Source organism: Pleurodeles waltl, chromosome 2_2 (genome assembly GCF_031143425.1).
Source record: "Pleurodeles waltl isolate 20211129_DDA chromosome 2_2, aPleWal1.hap1.20221129, whole genome shotgun sequence".
Taxonomy (NCBI): domain Eukaryota; kingdom Metazoa; phylum Chordata; class Amphibia; order Caudata; family Salamandridae; genus Pleurodeles; species Pleurodeles waltl.
The window spans coordinates 113,436,139-113,451,433 of NC_090439.1; the positions used below are offsets into that span (position 1 = coordinate 113,436,139).

General features: G+C 41.8%; 1 protein-coding gene across 1 annotated transcript in view; it reads right to left on the minus strand.

The window, feature by feature from the left end:
- Window positions 1-15,295, minus strand: part of TNFRSF11A (TNF receptor superfamily member 11a) — a 204,193-nt gene that overhangs the window by 19,049 nt on the left and 169,849 nt on the right. Inside the window, exons 8-9 of the mRNA XM_069219491.1 lie at window positions 12,555-12,601; window positions 8,683-9,508 (exon numbers count right to left, since the gene is read on the minus strand). Coding sequence (XP_069075592.1) covers window positions 8,683-9,508; window positions 12,555-12,601 — 873 coding nt within the window. The remainder of the gene's footprint in view (window positions 1-8,682; window positions 9,509-12,554; window positions 12,602-15,295) is intronic.

Consider the following 15,295-nt stretch of genomic DNA (forward strand, 5'->3'; position numbering starts at 1 on the left):
CAAATAAACAACGACTTAAGTCATGAGCCTCGTCCATGAGACTCACCATTACCATCAGAAGCTGTTACGACGAACATGAGGCAAAGGCATAAAAAGTCTGAAGACTGAGCACTTAGGGCCATATGTACTAACACATTTTCCCATAGACATAGAATGAGTAAAACCCTTTGCTACATCTGGCCCTTAGTGCACATACTAGAGCAGAAAGGAGTTGACCTTTGATTTCAACAAAAATATCTCACATCACAGCCCAGGGGCAGTCGGGACCACAATCCGCGTTTCACAAGAGGCTTGCAGCTTTTTGAGGCTCTGATGCAACTCTCAAAAAGTGATTGCACCAGGAAGAACAACAACCTCTAATTAGAAAAGGGGAGTTTCAAGAAAAGAGGGACTGGCACAACACTCAGATACTGTAACTACTGACACTGGAGACTGAATGAGAGGTCATTACCACTGGTCCCAAAACTGCTCACCTAATCCTGCCAGGGGTAAAACAAGCGGTCACGGTCCAGCAAACGAACAAACAATCAGAGAAAGCAGCAAGGTGAAGTCACAGTACCCACACTCAGTTGCATGATGGCCAGAAGCAACGCTTTAAAAAAGAACAACAAGAAAAGAGAGGATAGGATACCTGTAATCAAGAACAACATTATTCAGTGCCCAGTCACCAATAAGTCCAGGGCAAGAAATGCTCCTGCTCAAAACCAATTATATTAAAAACAATGATACAATCTGTCAATGCCACTGGAAAGCAATAACCTAGGTGCAGGGAACAATGAAACATAATCCCACAGAGACAATATAACTTCTCTCAACAAGAAGATAGAAATTATAAATTGATTATCAGTGAAGTACATTGGATGCCAAGTTTAGTGTCAAAGAAGGATCATTAGACATATGACCTACCATATGGAACTGCCCCAAAGGGTTAACAAGACCCATGATAGTTGTGTTATCCTAAATCATCTAATATCAAGAAACGCTCAATATTACATATCGAAAATAAAGAAGTTAGTCCATCTGTCTCCTGTATGCTAAGTGGGTGCTCTGAACATGTTACTGAATTCACTTAATGCTCTGGGTTCATAATACGAAGATAATCTGCTTAAATCTTCTGAGATCATTGGAGAAACCTGGATGTGTGCACATGCAACACCAAACATGGTTTCAAAACAACAGAACACTGTCTGTACCTGCAAATTATAGTGATTCCCTGCTGGGAGATCTTCATCCTCCTGTGGACTTGGTAACATGCATCACATGGCCTGCCAGTACCTGCAGCAACACTTCAAAGTTTCCAGGTGGGTTAAGGAATCATACATTTCTACCTATCACTACCTAGTCACACTTCCTACATTCCTGCTTTGTGCTGGTTGTTGTCTAGAAAATTGAAGACCTGGGCAGAGTCTGTCTGCTACTGGTCAGAGAGAATAGACAAAAGCCCAACTGGTTTATAGCCAGCTGCTTCCTCTCCCTGGCATGTCCCCTACAAAGACCTGGGAAAAGGGAGCTTTACCAGAATAGAAGACTATTGTCATTTTACATGTTTCTGCCTCTTTGACTGGCCTAAGCCTCCCACCAGCAGCACTAAATAAGGATAAATATTAACATCATTCAGTCAGAACTTGTACTGTATCTGGACTTCAACAGGGTGTTTGCACCATTTCAGAGAGATATCTAGCAATAACAGGACCAAGTTGGTTGATCCTGTCCACACCAAGGCTAGGTATCAAATGTGGAAATAGTCTGCTGCTGCGCACTGTCCTACAACAGGAAGAAGCTGGACTCCTTATTGTGGCAATGAGGATAAAGATAAAGAGTCATTTGACAGGAGCTAGTGTGGAGATCGTCTTAAGTGACTGAACTACCCAGGGGGCATGAAGACCCTGCAGCCTAGCTGGCCAAAGTGAACCAAGAACTATCTAGATGAGTGAAGGTTGAGGACATGCAGAGTTGCATTCTCGAACTGAGTGTGTGGTGAGCCTACATCATCCATGACATACCCAACAGGATCGCTTACTCCAGGAGAGCCTTTATCTCTCTACTTCCTGCTTCGTGGACCACAAGGGTCTCTACTCTTCATCCAGGGCCTAATGGCTGGCTGGCACTAGTTGTTCTGATAGTGAACCATTTAAATAGCATTTGAACAACCCTTACCATTCCAGAGTTATTGACATCTGAAGATGTGATGCGGCTCTAATGTTAAATCATAATTCTCTCCTCCAACTAGTGTAGTGCACCCAGTCATATGGGTGCAGGACTCAATTGAAAATATTGGTAAATATCAACCAGTCGTGAAATAAGGACCCCTGAATTTGTCCTTATGGGTGCTTGTGCTTATCCAGCAACCATTACTTCACGGAATTGGGAGAAGTTAAGCTTCTAACTGTGAATTTAATCTTCGGTAGATACTTACCACCGTACCCCCAGTATCCCTGATGAACTGAAAATTCAGACAATATTTGAATAGGCTATTACCATGTTATGAAATATTTTGATCTTGGGTGGCATCACTGTACCAGTCTGGGTTGTGAACATTGGGCTTACTGATTTTTAGGATGGCCTGTTGAGAAAGCAGCAATACCTACCTCTCAAGTTTTGTGCTGAGGGCCACCAAACCTAGTACAAAGGACATATGTGTCATAATAAATTCCATGCTTTCTATCTTCTGTGTGTCTTATTCCTCTGGAACCACCGAACTCCTGAAGGCTGCCAAGAATATCTAAACCCTTTCCCATAAGCCAACCTTGGCCATAGGTCCCCAGACTATTTGATGTATAGCATCCTGCTGCGTGAGCACTATAGTAATTTTTGGGATACTATCTCACCCCCGAAGATGATAAAATCCTCCCTTATTTTAGTTGCATCAAACCTTTCCTACATATAAATAAATACTTATTTTTCTAACCTGCATTGCCTGATGTCACTAACAACCAGAGGCTAAAAGCCACAGCCAAATGTTAAAGAAAAGACACTCCTCTAAACCCTAACAGTAAACAAATGCCTCAGTGGGCAAACAACTGCCTGAAAGACCTGTGGATTGGGTAACAAAGTCCTTCTGAGAAGGTGCGTCCCACTTGCTTACCTGGGCTGTTTTGCACCTGCTGCTTATCGACCGAACTAGTGCATAGCACACAGACTTCATACTCAGAAATAGTAAGACAGATGCAAATTAAAATGTAGAGTTTGCACCCTTTGCTGACATTGGGTAATTCACAATTGTCATGTTTTGATTAATTGAACAAGAGGGCCCTGAAGCCACTAAAGAGCTAAGAGTAACCAAAGAGGAAGCTACTATCCCTCTTGGCTTTTTGGTATTCTGGGATGGTGTTCTTTGACTGCCCAATGAACTGTAAATATGTGTGACAGCTTGAAAGGCCAAGCAATATTCAGATGGGCTGTTGGATAGAGCCTGTCAGAGTAGGGACACCAGACTTCCTGACCTATATAGAGTGGAGGGTCTGATGGTTTGTTTTCTGTCCACCCTGCCAGATATAACCTTGTGGTACCAGACACAAAAAAAAGAAAAATGGACATCACACTCAGAATACTCCAGGGTGTGTGGGTCATTAGATTTTTGTCCATCAGGGTAGCAGATATAATGTGCTCTACCACCCTGACTGACACCGAACAAAGTTGAAATCAAGCCGTAAGTCTCCTTTCGGAGTACCCTAACAATATCTACATGCGCCCATATTAAAGAGGAAGCCCCCGCCACCCGGATAGCACCAAGATTAGAGAACAGCTGCATCTAAGAGTATTATTTATTTATTATGTGAATCAGGCCTACAGTGCTTAATTCTATGCTATCCTAGTGTTTTCACGCACTGAAATGCTAATAGTTGTAATTTGAAAGGATACTGTGATGTAACCTCCGGTAAAGTGCTGCGTTACTGTCACCTGGCCATCATAAAATGGTAATAAATGCTATGTATATACTAGTCATTTCTGTGTATTAGATCACATATCTTTTTAGGTTAACATGCGTCAGTCTCTAGTGAAGTGAGCACGGAAATACATCAGCAATAGCTATAAGAAATCAACACAATGAATGTTACACAACTAAGAAGACATCGATTTCCAATATTTCTATTGACATTTTTCTTCATCTACTGGTACCCTTATCCTGGGACTACAAGAGGCCAACCGGACTGACCCCTGGGAAGCATTTCCAAAGCTCAGATACAAGAGAAAGCAGGATCTAAGGCCTCAGCCCTTTCCCTTCTCTGGACGTCTTTCAAGATAGCAGGGTCTCTGTGTCAGTATGTGGAGTGCTAAAGTCCCAACCAGGGTCTGTCTTATTAAAAACACACAGGTCACTCTCCTAGAAAAAGAATCATGGCACTCTCTGACCACGTACCATCCTGCTGTAAGTGGAAACACCTTGGTTGGAGGGAAAGACCATCAAAAAACAACTTTTTTATAAAAATGCCACCTATCGTGGCCCTGGTTGGCCTTTGTGGTGCCTGTTTGTTGTCCTTCTCTATTCCATTCTCCCACATTCCAAGAAATATAGGGGTAGATTGCCTGGAATTCACCTCCCTTTGCATTTGTGCCAGAGAGCTTCTGACAGTCCAAGCATGTTGTTCATTCCCAGAAATGTATTTCACAAATCAATACTACCAGCGGAGAAGTCAGAGAAGTTACAACCTGACAGAAATACGGTCTAGGTTTCCAGACAGAGAAAAGCAAGTTTTATTCAAATCATCTTTGCAGTATATTTAACACAACTATTTGTTACTCAAAGAACTAGACTTACACTAATGTCAAAATAGGTTTTTAAACGTGTATACAATGATGTCCTTCGACAGGTGCTTCCTGCTCTTTCTTGCAGCAGTGTTGGGCATCACTGGCTAGAGTCATGCTTTTAAAGTCACTCATGTGAATGATGTAAACTTATGTTGCAGCCCATCTGTAATATTTGACTTGTATGCCACTAGTGCAAGTGTGGTTGACCACCCTTTCAACATGTTTAGGGGCGTGGTCACATGCTCTGGGAACTGGTTAGCAGTTTTGAAATGCTTGAAGTTAAAATGTGACAATAAATCAAGTCCAATGAAAAGAGAAAAGCAGAGACCTCTAAGTGAATACCTCACAGGGGGTCTTATGATGAGAAAAGGTACAAATTTACTCACATGCTGGATCACAAATTGTCAGCATTTGGAAGTGATAATAGGAACCATCTCGTTTCGGAAATAAGGGCAATTTAGGAGTTAATGCAAAGCACAAATTAACCTCCAAGGTGAATCCAGAGTGTATGCTTGGGATTTAAGGACTCATTAAAGGTTTGATCTGGTTAGAATTAGTAAAAACAACATGATAACTCCTACTCTCAATTTAGAGATTTTAACTACAGTACAATAAATTTAAAGTTTTTCTAAAAAGCCCATGTGTTCCTAAACAAACACTTCACCCATTTAAATACTAAATCCAGATGCCCACCAAACATTTTTATGTAGGCTGCACTAGTTTACGAAACCTTAAAACAGATTGAGGATTTTTTAGAAAGCTGAAAAATCCATAACAACTTTTTTAACTATTGCTACGTTTTGCAAACATTTTGAAAGAAGCATTAATTTGTGTGACTAAAAACTGCCACTTTTTAAAACTATTCTTAACATATTTTATTATATAACTAACAATTCAACTATGCTAATGTCCCGAAAAAAACATTAAGAAGAATACTCATGTTTTACTAACTTCCAAAGAAAATGAGAACCGCTTAACTAACAATTCTAACTTTGAATACATTTTAATAAGAGTTTTAATTTACACTAAATTTATTTAAAACGTTCTACCTAATACTTTTAACTTTATAAAATATGTAAAATAGTTGCGCAGTGGCTCTAATTTTTATGTTTATGTTTTTTTTTTATCTGAATGCCAATTCCATTTTGGTCGTGCCCTATCCCAAGTTTCCTCCAAGTTTGTTGGTCACAGGATTGTTTGCTGGCAGTTAATCCTTGGACGTTTCTCTCTTTGTGGTCAGCATTTACTATGACTATTTAAATGACCTTGGATCTTATGATTTCGAAGTCCACTTCAGGCATGTATGGCTATTATCATTTCCTCTGCAAATTGTGTTTAATGAGTCCATTCAAATCCTGGTCTGTTGCTTTATCACGTTACATAATTATCATTGTTTGCTGGCCTGTTATGGTGGTCGCTACTCCTTTCACATGTTCAGTCAGGTGTTTCTTCCTTGGCTGCAGGTCAAACACATCTCTGTAAATCTCACTACCAATCTTGCAGCTTTCCTATGTGTATGAAGGAAATTCCCCTCCAAGGAGCACCTGAGGTAATCTTGTGACTACTGACATGCAGAGAGATGAGTGGTCTATCTGGTCCTAAAGTGTAGATGGTGTGGGAGAAAGCAACTTATTACTTCTTCAATCAGATTGATTCACTGGGGGTGGACGACCTTTCTGTTCAGATCAGTGGTGTCCTGCCAAACTTTCTTTTACATATATTTGTATAATTTGTTGATGTGCTTTTAATGTGTTTCACAGTGCTGGATAGTTCCAGACATCGCAACTGCTGAAGGTCGGAGCGATTCTATCTGCCAGCGTACTTTGTGGTACAATGATGAATGGTGAAGTGTTTTTGTGTATTAGGGGCAGATTTAAGAACCCCTAGTCCCTCCTTGCGCCACATTAGAGTCATTTTTTAAATGTTATTGTGGCTCAACGAGGCCAAAATCGCTGCAACAATTTTACAAAGTGGAGAAATGCATGCTTTGCACCACTTTGTAACACTTAACGCTACATAATGCCTGGGCCAGGCATAATGTATGCAAAGGTGGCATTCCCCCATTGGGTGGGGGGGGGGGGCGAAAAAATGGCGCAAAGAAAGGTAAGAGATTTCTTTGCGTCATTTTTGTTTCTGCACTTGAGCTCAGAGCAGGCATAAAAAGGGGGCACACCACTGTTTACAATGGAGCCCTATGTGCTGTTCAGGGTTAGCGCCAAAATGTTGGCGCAATCCCTGAACAGTGCATCAATAGCGTCAAAAATGTTGATGCTATTGCCCCCTACCCTGCACCATGGTGTGCCGTGTCTGCACTAAGAGTCGCAAGGAAAGTGGCAGGGCACTTGGTGCAGCGCCACTTTTCTTAAATCTGCCCTGAGTTTTTTCTCTCCTTTATGGCAACACTTTCCTCTTACGAGTGGAAGGCTCTGAAGGCTGTGCTCATTCGCTTTTGGTAGCAGTTCATTTATGTCCATTGTATAACTGATTTAACTATCAGTCATTACATTTCCTTGTTACATACCTTGGTATACATTCTTCCTCCTATCCCAAAAGTAAGCTGTATCTCTGGCCATTATGGTATTCATGGGTAGCACAAACATACATTTTTGGATGAGAGCACTGTTATATATGTAGGGAAATAAGAGGAGTAAGGCCCTTGTTGCTGAATTTAAAGGACTAGCTTGTTTGCCTTCCTGTTTCCTTTGTTCTGTTAGCTCTCAGAGAGGAAGCTTAGGGCTGCATTTATTTACTGTTACCTTCTTTAACTAGAGCATACATATACTATTTAGATCAACCAAACAGGAATAATGAAGCACAAAAAAACATGCTTTGCTTTTTTGGACTGGTTTGATATCAGACGAAGAATACAAATATGTATATTATGCAAATTAAAAATTAATAGCAAAATATAATGGTGGTTACAAGGAGAATCACAACCAAAGTAATGTAATATTTGAAGCAGCAAGTACATTTGAGAGCTGTATATTAGGAACACGTAAAAACTGGCTAGTGTGGGCACTACTACAAGAGCAAAGAAGGAGCTTTTGATTCGAAGGTTAAAGAAATGGTTGTCTAACGTCGAGCATTCCAAGTGAAAGCCAAGGGGAAACCTCAGGCTGGACACCTCCCTTGTGTTCTTGCAGTTATTTTACACAGTGTGTGGTCTCTACAATTGCCGCTAAGTTCAACTCGGTTACAAAACCCAGAAAGGCAGCCAAGACTAACAGTTTCCAGGGCGCAAGCTTATTAAAGTATTTTGAGTCTGTCTGGGGCGTTTCCAGTACCCTCACTGTCATTCATTTTTCCAGATGACCATAATAAAAACATATGTAGTTATATATTTCAGTGTCTGAGCACTGGAAGAAACTTTTAGTCAACTCGATATTCAGTCTGGAGATTGACAGGAAAACCCATGCAGTGGAAAAATCTTGCAGAGTTAATCAACAAGTGTCCTGCCCTCTGTGTAACCTTACTGGGCCTCGACTGCTCCCACAGGAAACCAGGAAGCAGTACCCGACCATGGTTCTCTTATGGTAATTCAAACACGGCTCAAAAGAAACGTGCATTTCTTGTACAGAGAAAGATCATTTTCTCTGGTCTCTAAAGTACAAATATTTCTGGAAAGAAACACTATTAGTTACCCCTAGCAGTGACTTTGATAGCCTTAGTCTCAGAGGTCATGAAGACAGATGAAAACATAGAAAATACAAGAGAATCTAGAAATGCTCTTTATTTTTGTTATTTTCCCTCCTAGGCTTTTCATTACTTCCTCATCAGCTAACAGGAAGCTGTTACAAGGAAAAGCAGGGGACAAATGGTTAACCTTTTAATGTTATCAGGGCCACATCAGCTATCCGTGACATTTTGATGAATCAACTTCGTTGTGAACACCATATATGGCAATGTTTCCAAACCTGCAATTTCAGTACTTACCAGAGGGGGTTGGAGATGCAGAACTTGAGCTGCTTGAGGTGCTGCTTGAATGGGAGGTGCTCCGTTTTGTGCTCTGATGGTTTGTCTCAGAACTGTCTTGTCTCAGGGACTTCTCTCCGATAACATTGGCAGAAACACAATCTGGCCCACAGACATATCTGGGGTTGTGTCCATGCTCAAGCGCTTCACCACTAATGTTATTTCCAATGTCAAAATGTTCTATCTCTTTACTGTAAGAGTCCCTTAGCAGAAGATCATAGGAGTGGCAAGTGGCAAGGTTAACATAGGAGGCACCTAGGGCTGTGCCTTGTGCACCTTGAAATGCTCCCATGGAATTGCAAGCCATCTGCACTGAACTGCCTGAGGAAGGATGAGCATAATCGGCTCCACAGGAATGGTCTAAGGTATGGCTGTCTTCAGAGTCAAAAACACATTCTGTGCCCATGAAGCACTGGCTGAAGCGATCATTCTCCCCAACCTCCAGTGGCTCAGCAAAGGGAGGTGCAGACTGATGCTCCAGCTGGCTGTTGGCAGCCGTGGACCAAAAGGACCTCTGATGGCCACGATCCACATACTCGTCTTCTGTAGGCATGTGCTTACGCTGGTCCTCGTTGGACTCGGTGGATGAGGATAGTGGAACATCTTCTTCTGACTCACTGTGACCACTCTCAAGCCCTGTATCACTGCTCAGGAAATGCCCCTCTAAGCAGCACACGCCTTGCTCACAGAAACTTTTGTCATCCAGTGTTAATAGAAGTATGCCATCAGATAGCTGGAGACAGGTGTTTTCCAAATGCTTGTTATTAAAGTTACTGCAGTACTTGTCCTGAAACAACACACAAACAAATCAAAACATAACTAAAGGGACAACGCTTACACACTTTTCAGCGTACGTTAACTACAGCTCATACTATGGTGCCCCAATGACATGTATAAAAGCTGAAGACGCACACTGATCACAAGTGTTCCACACCTCAGTGCATTCTGGTAAATCTGTCGAAGCCCTCCTTAGAGTATTCTGGTAAAGGCTGTTCAAAAAAGTCCATAACTCTTAGTTTTTTTGTGGTCGCTTGAGTGTTGAAGCGCAGCCAATGCTGGCTGGCTGCACTTTAACACTCAACCCACCACAACTAAAATTGTGAGTTAGAGGCTACCTTGGACTGCCTTTACCATAATGCACTGGGGAGGGTTTGGACAGATTAATGACCAGTGTGCAACCTTATGCCGCAAAAACGTAGTAAAATAGCCTCATCTTAAATATGTCCCCAAAATAATTTTAGATTTTAAAACAAGAAGAAAGCTAAATTCTAATTTTAGTTTTAAAAAGCACAGCTAATTGTACATACATTTGCAAAGCGATTTCCCTCATTTTTGTTGAATTAAAGTGAGCAAAGCACATTGTCTACTACAGAAAGATTCATATTTATTCAGTTGTATATTATTTAAAATATTAAAATATTTTCTGACAAAAAATACATTGTATTTTACCCTACCAATCTTGTGACCTGTCCTTTCTTCTCCAGTTCTGTTTCTTTGCCTCCAATTTAAAAATTAAAAACACAGACTAAAGGGAAAGGATGGTGGCATGTTTATTAAAGTAACTGAGGCTGAATGACCAAGAGAACAGAAGACACTACAGGGAATAATTTGACCTCACTGCTACACACTCTGTCCGCCATTCCTTTTACAAATATGAAGGTTCTGATGTTTAAGAAAGACATTGAGAATGGGTATCAGCAGTAAAAAGTTGTAAGGTTAACCAAAGATGTTACCTAGAGCCATCTGCCCAAACAGAGCACTGGCTCCAGAGCTTGTCTGACAGATCACATTCATAAGAACACGTCTCTGATTTTGGAAAACCTTTGACATTATCTCGGCCGTAAATAAACAGGCACAAGTGTCCGCTAGCGGAGGATATCTCTGCACAGGGTAATAACAGAGTCTTCATCTCAGGATTTTGACCATCAAGACTAATAGTCTATCTGATAAACATATAGGTTTGGATGGCTGGCATGGACACAAGGCATTCCTAACGTTAAAACTGTGAAAGGTCTTTTTTGTGCCAAAAACCGATTAGGGAAAAGTAAGCAGCAACCGTTCCTGATGTATCAGAAGTCCAAAGAAAAAACAGAGAAAGAGAGTCCGGGGCAAAAAAAAAACACTGCAGAGGGCTATGTTATGTACAGGTACGCTATTTATTTATTTATTTCCAGTAGTTTGGATTGAACTGCTCCATAACTGCAAGTAAAATATGCGTTGAGCAGACTAGACCTCTAGTAAAGGCTACTGCACAATCTCTGAAACACTTTTCAAATACCAGAGTGGGTGGGCTACGGATGAAACGATGCAGTCAATTAAATGAAAAATAAACTTTTTTTCAAGTTTCTGTTTTCAATAAATCTAGAAAGGAGTGACTGGCAGGACTAGCAAGATTTTACAATCAGGAAAAATCAATGTCCAGGGAGAAGGGCACCGTGTTAATTTTGTTTGCCCAGAAGCTAATGAAACAAGCATTTGCAATGCAATAGGGTCCCGCATTTCTCCGAGTTAGAGCTGTCAGCAGTAGTAAACTTCCAACCGGATTTATCCACCTTAGCCACTCACGTTATAAGTCTCTCCTTAAGGAAATGTATACTTGCTGCTGGTAACTTACTGGATATTCAGCACTATTATCCTTGAACAATTCCAAGCAACAGTAGGTTCAGCGTAGATTAAGACCTCAATTAGCAGTCTGAAAATCTAATGGATGGAGGATAAGGTTCAGAACCTGCATGCCCTGTTGATATAAGTGATCCAGTAATTTAGAAGAATATCAAATTCTTGTAAACCATAGCATAGTCAGACACGAAGGAGCAAACAGGATGATTCTGTGTTAAGACCTGTTAGAGTTACCTTTGGGATTATGGCTTTTTGTGGAAAGGCCAGTGCTTAATTTGTGCTTATTGTTTCCGGTCCTGAGCACCAGCACTTATTTTTGAGGGCCGGAGCTTATTCCTCTGCCTCAAGCATTTGCTGCGAGCAAGAGACACATATGGGAAAGACGAAGGAAGAGAAAAACGAAAAAGCGTCACAAAGGGAGAAAGTAGAAAGCTGCAGAGTGAGCTGAAGGGGCAGGGAGTGGCTTTATATGGATTGAAGTGGCCCGCAATGGCTTCCCTTGGGTATAGATAGGGAAATGTTTCATTGTGTGAAGGTTCACTTAGCTCCAATTTAGAGTTATCTATAGAGTGGCAGTGCTGCACCTAGAGCAAACTTTTTTTGAGAGTGCTGGAGTGGCTGGATGGTTCGGCGGACTCATGACTGGCCTGGCAGTAGGCCCACATGACTTACTACAATAGCAATCTCTAGGGCACTGTTGTATTATTTTTTCTAGTACACTGATAGGGCAGATGTCTGCCCCAATGTGGCAGATGACTCTCTGATCCAAAAAAGAGTTACTCAGACTAAAAATATGAGACATGTGCGTGTTCTCTCTGTCAGATCAACCCAACCCCACATTTTACTGTTAACACCCAAATGGCCACCCTAACGTGTGTCTGGGTTACTCTGGGTGCAAAGGTGCGAGCCACTACTCGTATGTAAGTACAGGAGACAGCTGTGGGAATCTGCAATATGTTGATGTGACTGCACATCGGTGCTCAGCCCAGACTCTATTTGTTGCTTCTTTACTTACATACCACAACCATGTAACCAAGACAGCACTATGCTATTCTCTTCCCTTGACTTTGACTACTAGCCATGGAAAGCACGAGCCTTCTAAAAAGCAAACTATTATATTGCTTTCTTCACCAGGATTCATGATTCACAAATACAAAATAATAATGGCAGGTAAATTGTCATCATTTATCAGATCGAGAAATGGTTTCTCATACCTTCTCTCCTTGGCTGCAGTATTCATGAAGCCAGCGCTGCAGGGTAACTGTGGTAAACACATAGAAGACAATGAAGCTTAGCAGCCAGCCTTTGGCAATACGGACATTTTTCGAACTACAACCACACCCTCCTGCCGGCACCTACAAGTCTCAATTTATTTTAATAGGCTGTAACATTGAGAACAAACCAAAATATTGACTTTCTACATTTCTGAAAATGCAATTTACTTAGTCACTCCATTTGTGGTACATTAAGGGAGACATCAAAGCGCTATGTAACTTTACCATGCGCTAGTTACCATACATCAGCTGTCCCACGCAGATGTGTGTGTGGGGGGCTTTTTTTTAGTGTGCAAGGATGGGTAGAGATAAAGGGTAGTAAAGAGTTTTTTTAGGGTTCACAAGGTGTGTATATATATATATATATATATATATATATATATATATATATATATATATATATATATATATACTCACTGAAAAGCCCAAAGGTAACAGGGACATTATAGTTAGGAAATAAAAATTAAAAAGGCATGGAAATTCACTTAAAAACACAAAGTTTACAGGAACATAATAGTTATGCTCACATTTTAAACGTACCAAACCATAGCAATTCACCTGTTTTAGTAAGTTATTTCAAGTAACTATAAGTCATGCCCAGCGGTAACTATGACATGCGCCTCTGCCATGCACAGGCTTTTCGTCCAAAACTTAACTGCAAATATTACATTGATATTATCAATGATTTATCAAAGATGTTCTGAGTGCCATAATTTGTGGGGCAATTAGCAGTGCATGGTGAGAGCGTGAGTTATAGTTAGCTTAGGGCAGGGGTTCTAGTTACTTGAGATAACTTTAACAGGTGAATTTCTATAGTTCTGTACGATTAAAATGTGAGCCGAACGATCACGTCCCAGTAACCTTTGGCTTTTTAAGTGATTTTTTTTTTTTTAAATTCTATTTCCTAATGATAACATCCCTTTGTTTGTTTTTTCTCAGTGAATTTCTATGTTTTTTTAACGTAAGTAATTTTCATTACTATATGTTAATCCAACCACTGCTGCGCATGGCCTTTGGCCGAATGTGGCGACAGTTGGCCACCAGACCTGCAGTCAACCCCCTAAAACCACTCAACTTTGTGCAACACACAGCTATGCGTGGTAGGGCTGCCACCCTGCGCAAGGCCTTTGGCCATGGACAGTTACAGTTGGCGCAGGTCCGCATTGCCCCCCTCCCCTATGGATTTCAGCCCCGGGGACCCCATCCCCTGGGGCTCAGCCTTCAAAAATTTGTTTTTGTGGTGGGGGATGAGGGGTCACATGGCCCCCCTCCCCTAGCTGATTTTGGCCCGGGAGATCCCATCCCCCAGGACCCCAGAATCACTACTATACATTAATCCAACCACTGCCAGGCACTGGGGCCAACCCCTATAAACACCTAACCCCATGCTGCACATGACCGGGGGGTTGGTAGTAGGGTCTGAGGCCATCCCTTATAACCTCCCAACTCTGCGCTGCGCACAGCCTTTGGCCATACATAGGGGTAATTGGTAGCAGATCTGCATGCCCCTCTTCTCATGGTTGATCTTGACTCCGTGGACACCTGCGGTCCCAGCCGGCTACCCACCTCCTGTAGGAGTGACCCCATCTCCAGGGGCCTTGCCTAATTATTAATTTTTTGGAGGAGGGGGGACATGGCCTCCCTCTCCAGGGACAATCTAATCCCCAGGGACCCCATCCCCCAGGGCCCAGCCATGTGACCTAAGTGCCCCCCAGGGCACCCAGTCACAATGTTGATAGCCGCAGGGGGAGCCTGAAGGCACCTGCGGTTCCAGCCGGCTACCCAACTCCTGCAGGAGATGGCATTGCTGTCACAGAGAGGGAGCTGCTAAGGCCACTCCTCCTTTGTGAGTCCAATGCTTCCTCTATTTCCCTGCCTTCATCTCATGGGCAGGGAAACAGAGGAAACCTCTGCTCACAGTAAGGCAGAGCATTTACCACCAAGAATTAAAAAAAATGCTTTTTTGCTGTGCAATGTATCTGAATGGGTGTACCCACACTGGCCCCTTTACTTTTTTTAAATCTTTTTTTCTGAGACTCAGGTGAAACCAAGTCCCAACATGGCTGCCAACACTTCCTTGTTGAAGTCTTGGCAGCTAATCAGATCTCAGCTTGAGATCGAGAGGGTTAAATATGTTTTTTATTTAATTTCTCAAAAACTACTGAACGGATTTACATCAAATAACAAAAAGGTCACTTTCTGGACCAAGAGCTACCTTTCTGCCAAATTTGGTGTCATTCTGTCCAGTGGTGCAGGCGTAACTCCTGTTCAAAATCCTTATGGAAAAATGCATGGGGAAAAAGCATTTTGGGAACCCCCTTTTTTCTTGGTCCCCGCTTGACGGATCAATCCAAAACTTTCCAGACAGATGCTGTACACAAACATACACACACACACATATATTACCTACTGGCGGTCACCACTAGTAGTTATAGGTAGGACCTAGTTTCTATAGAAAAAGTGTTTTTTGACTTGCCTATGTCTTTGCTGCTGCTTAACAAATCTTCACAAAATTTTCCCAAAAAACTCAACAGTCACCTCAGCTCCTGTATGGAAAGTTTTAGGGTGATCCGTCAAGTGGGGGCCGAGAAAAAGGTGGGGAAGGGGGCAAAAAAGGTGTGTTTCCATTGTTAATTTCCATTGTGATTTTGAAAAGGTCTACAGCCCGAACCACTAGACGG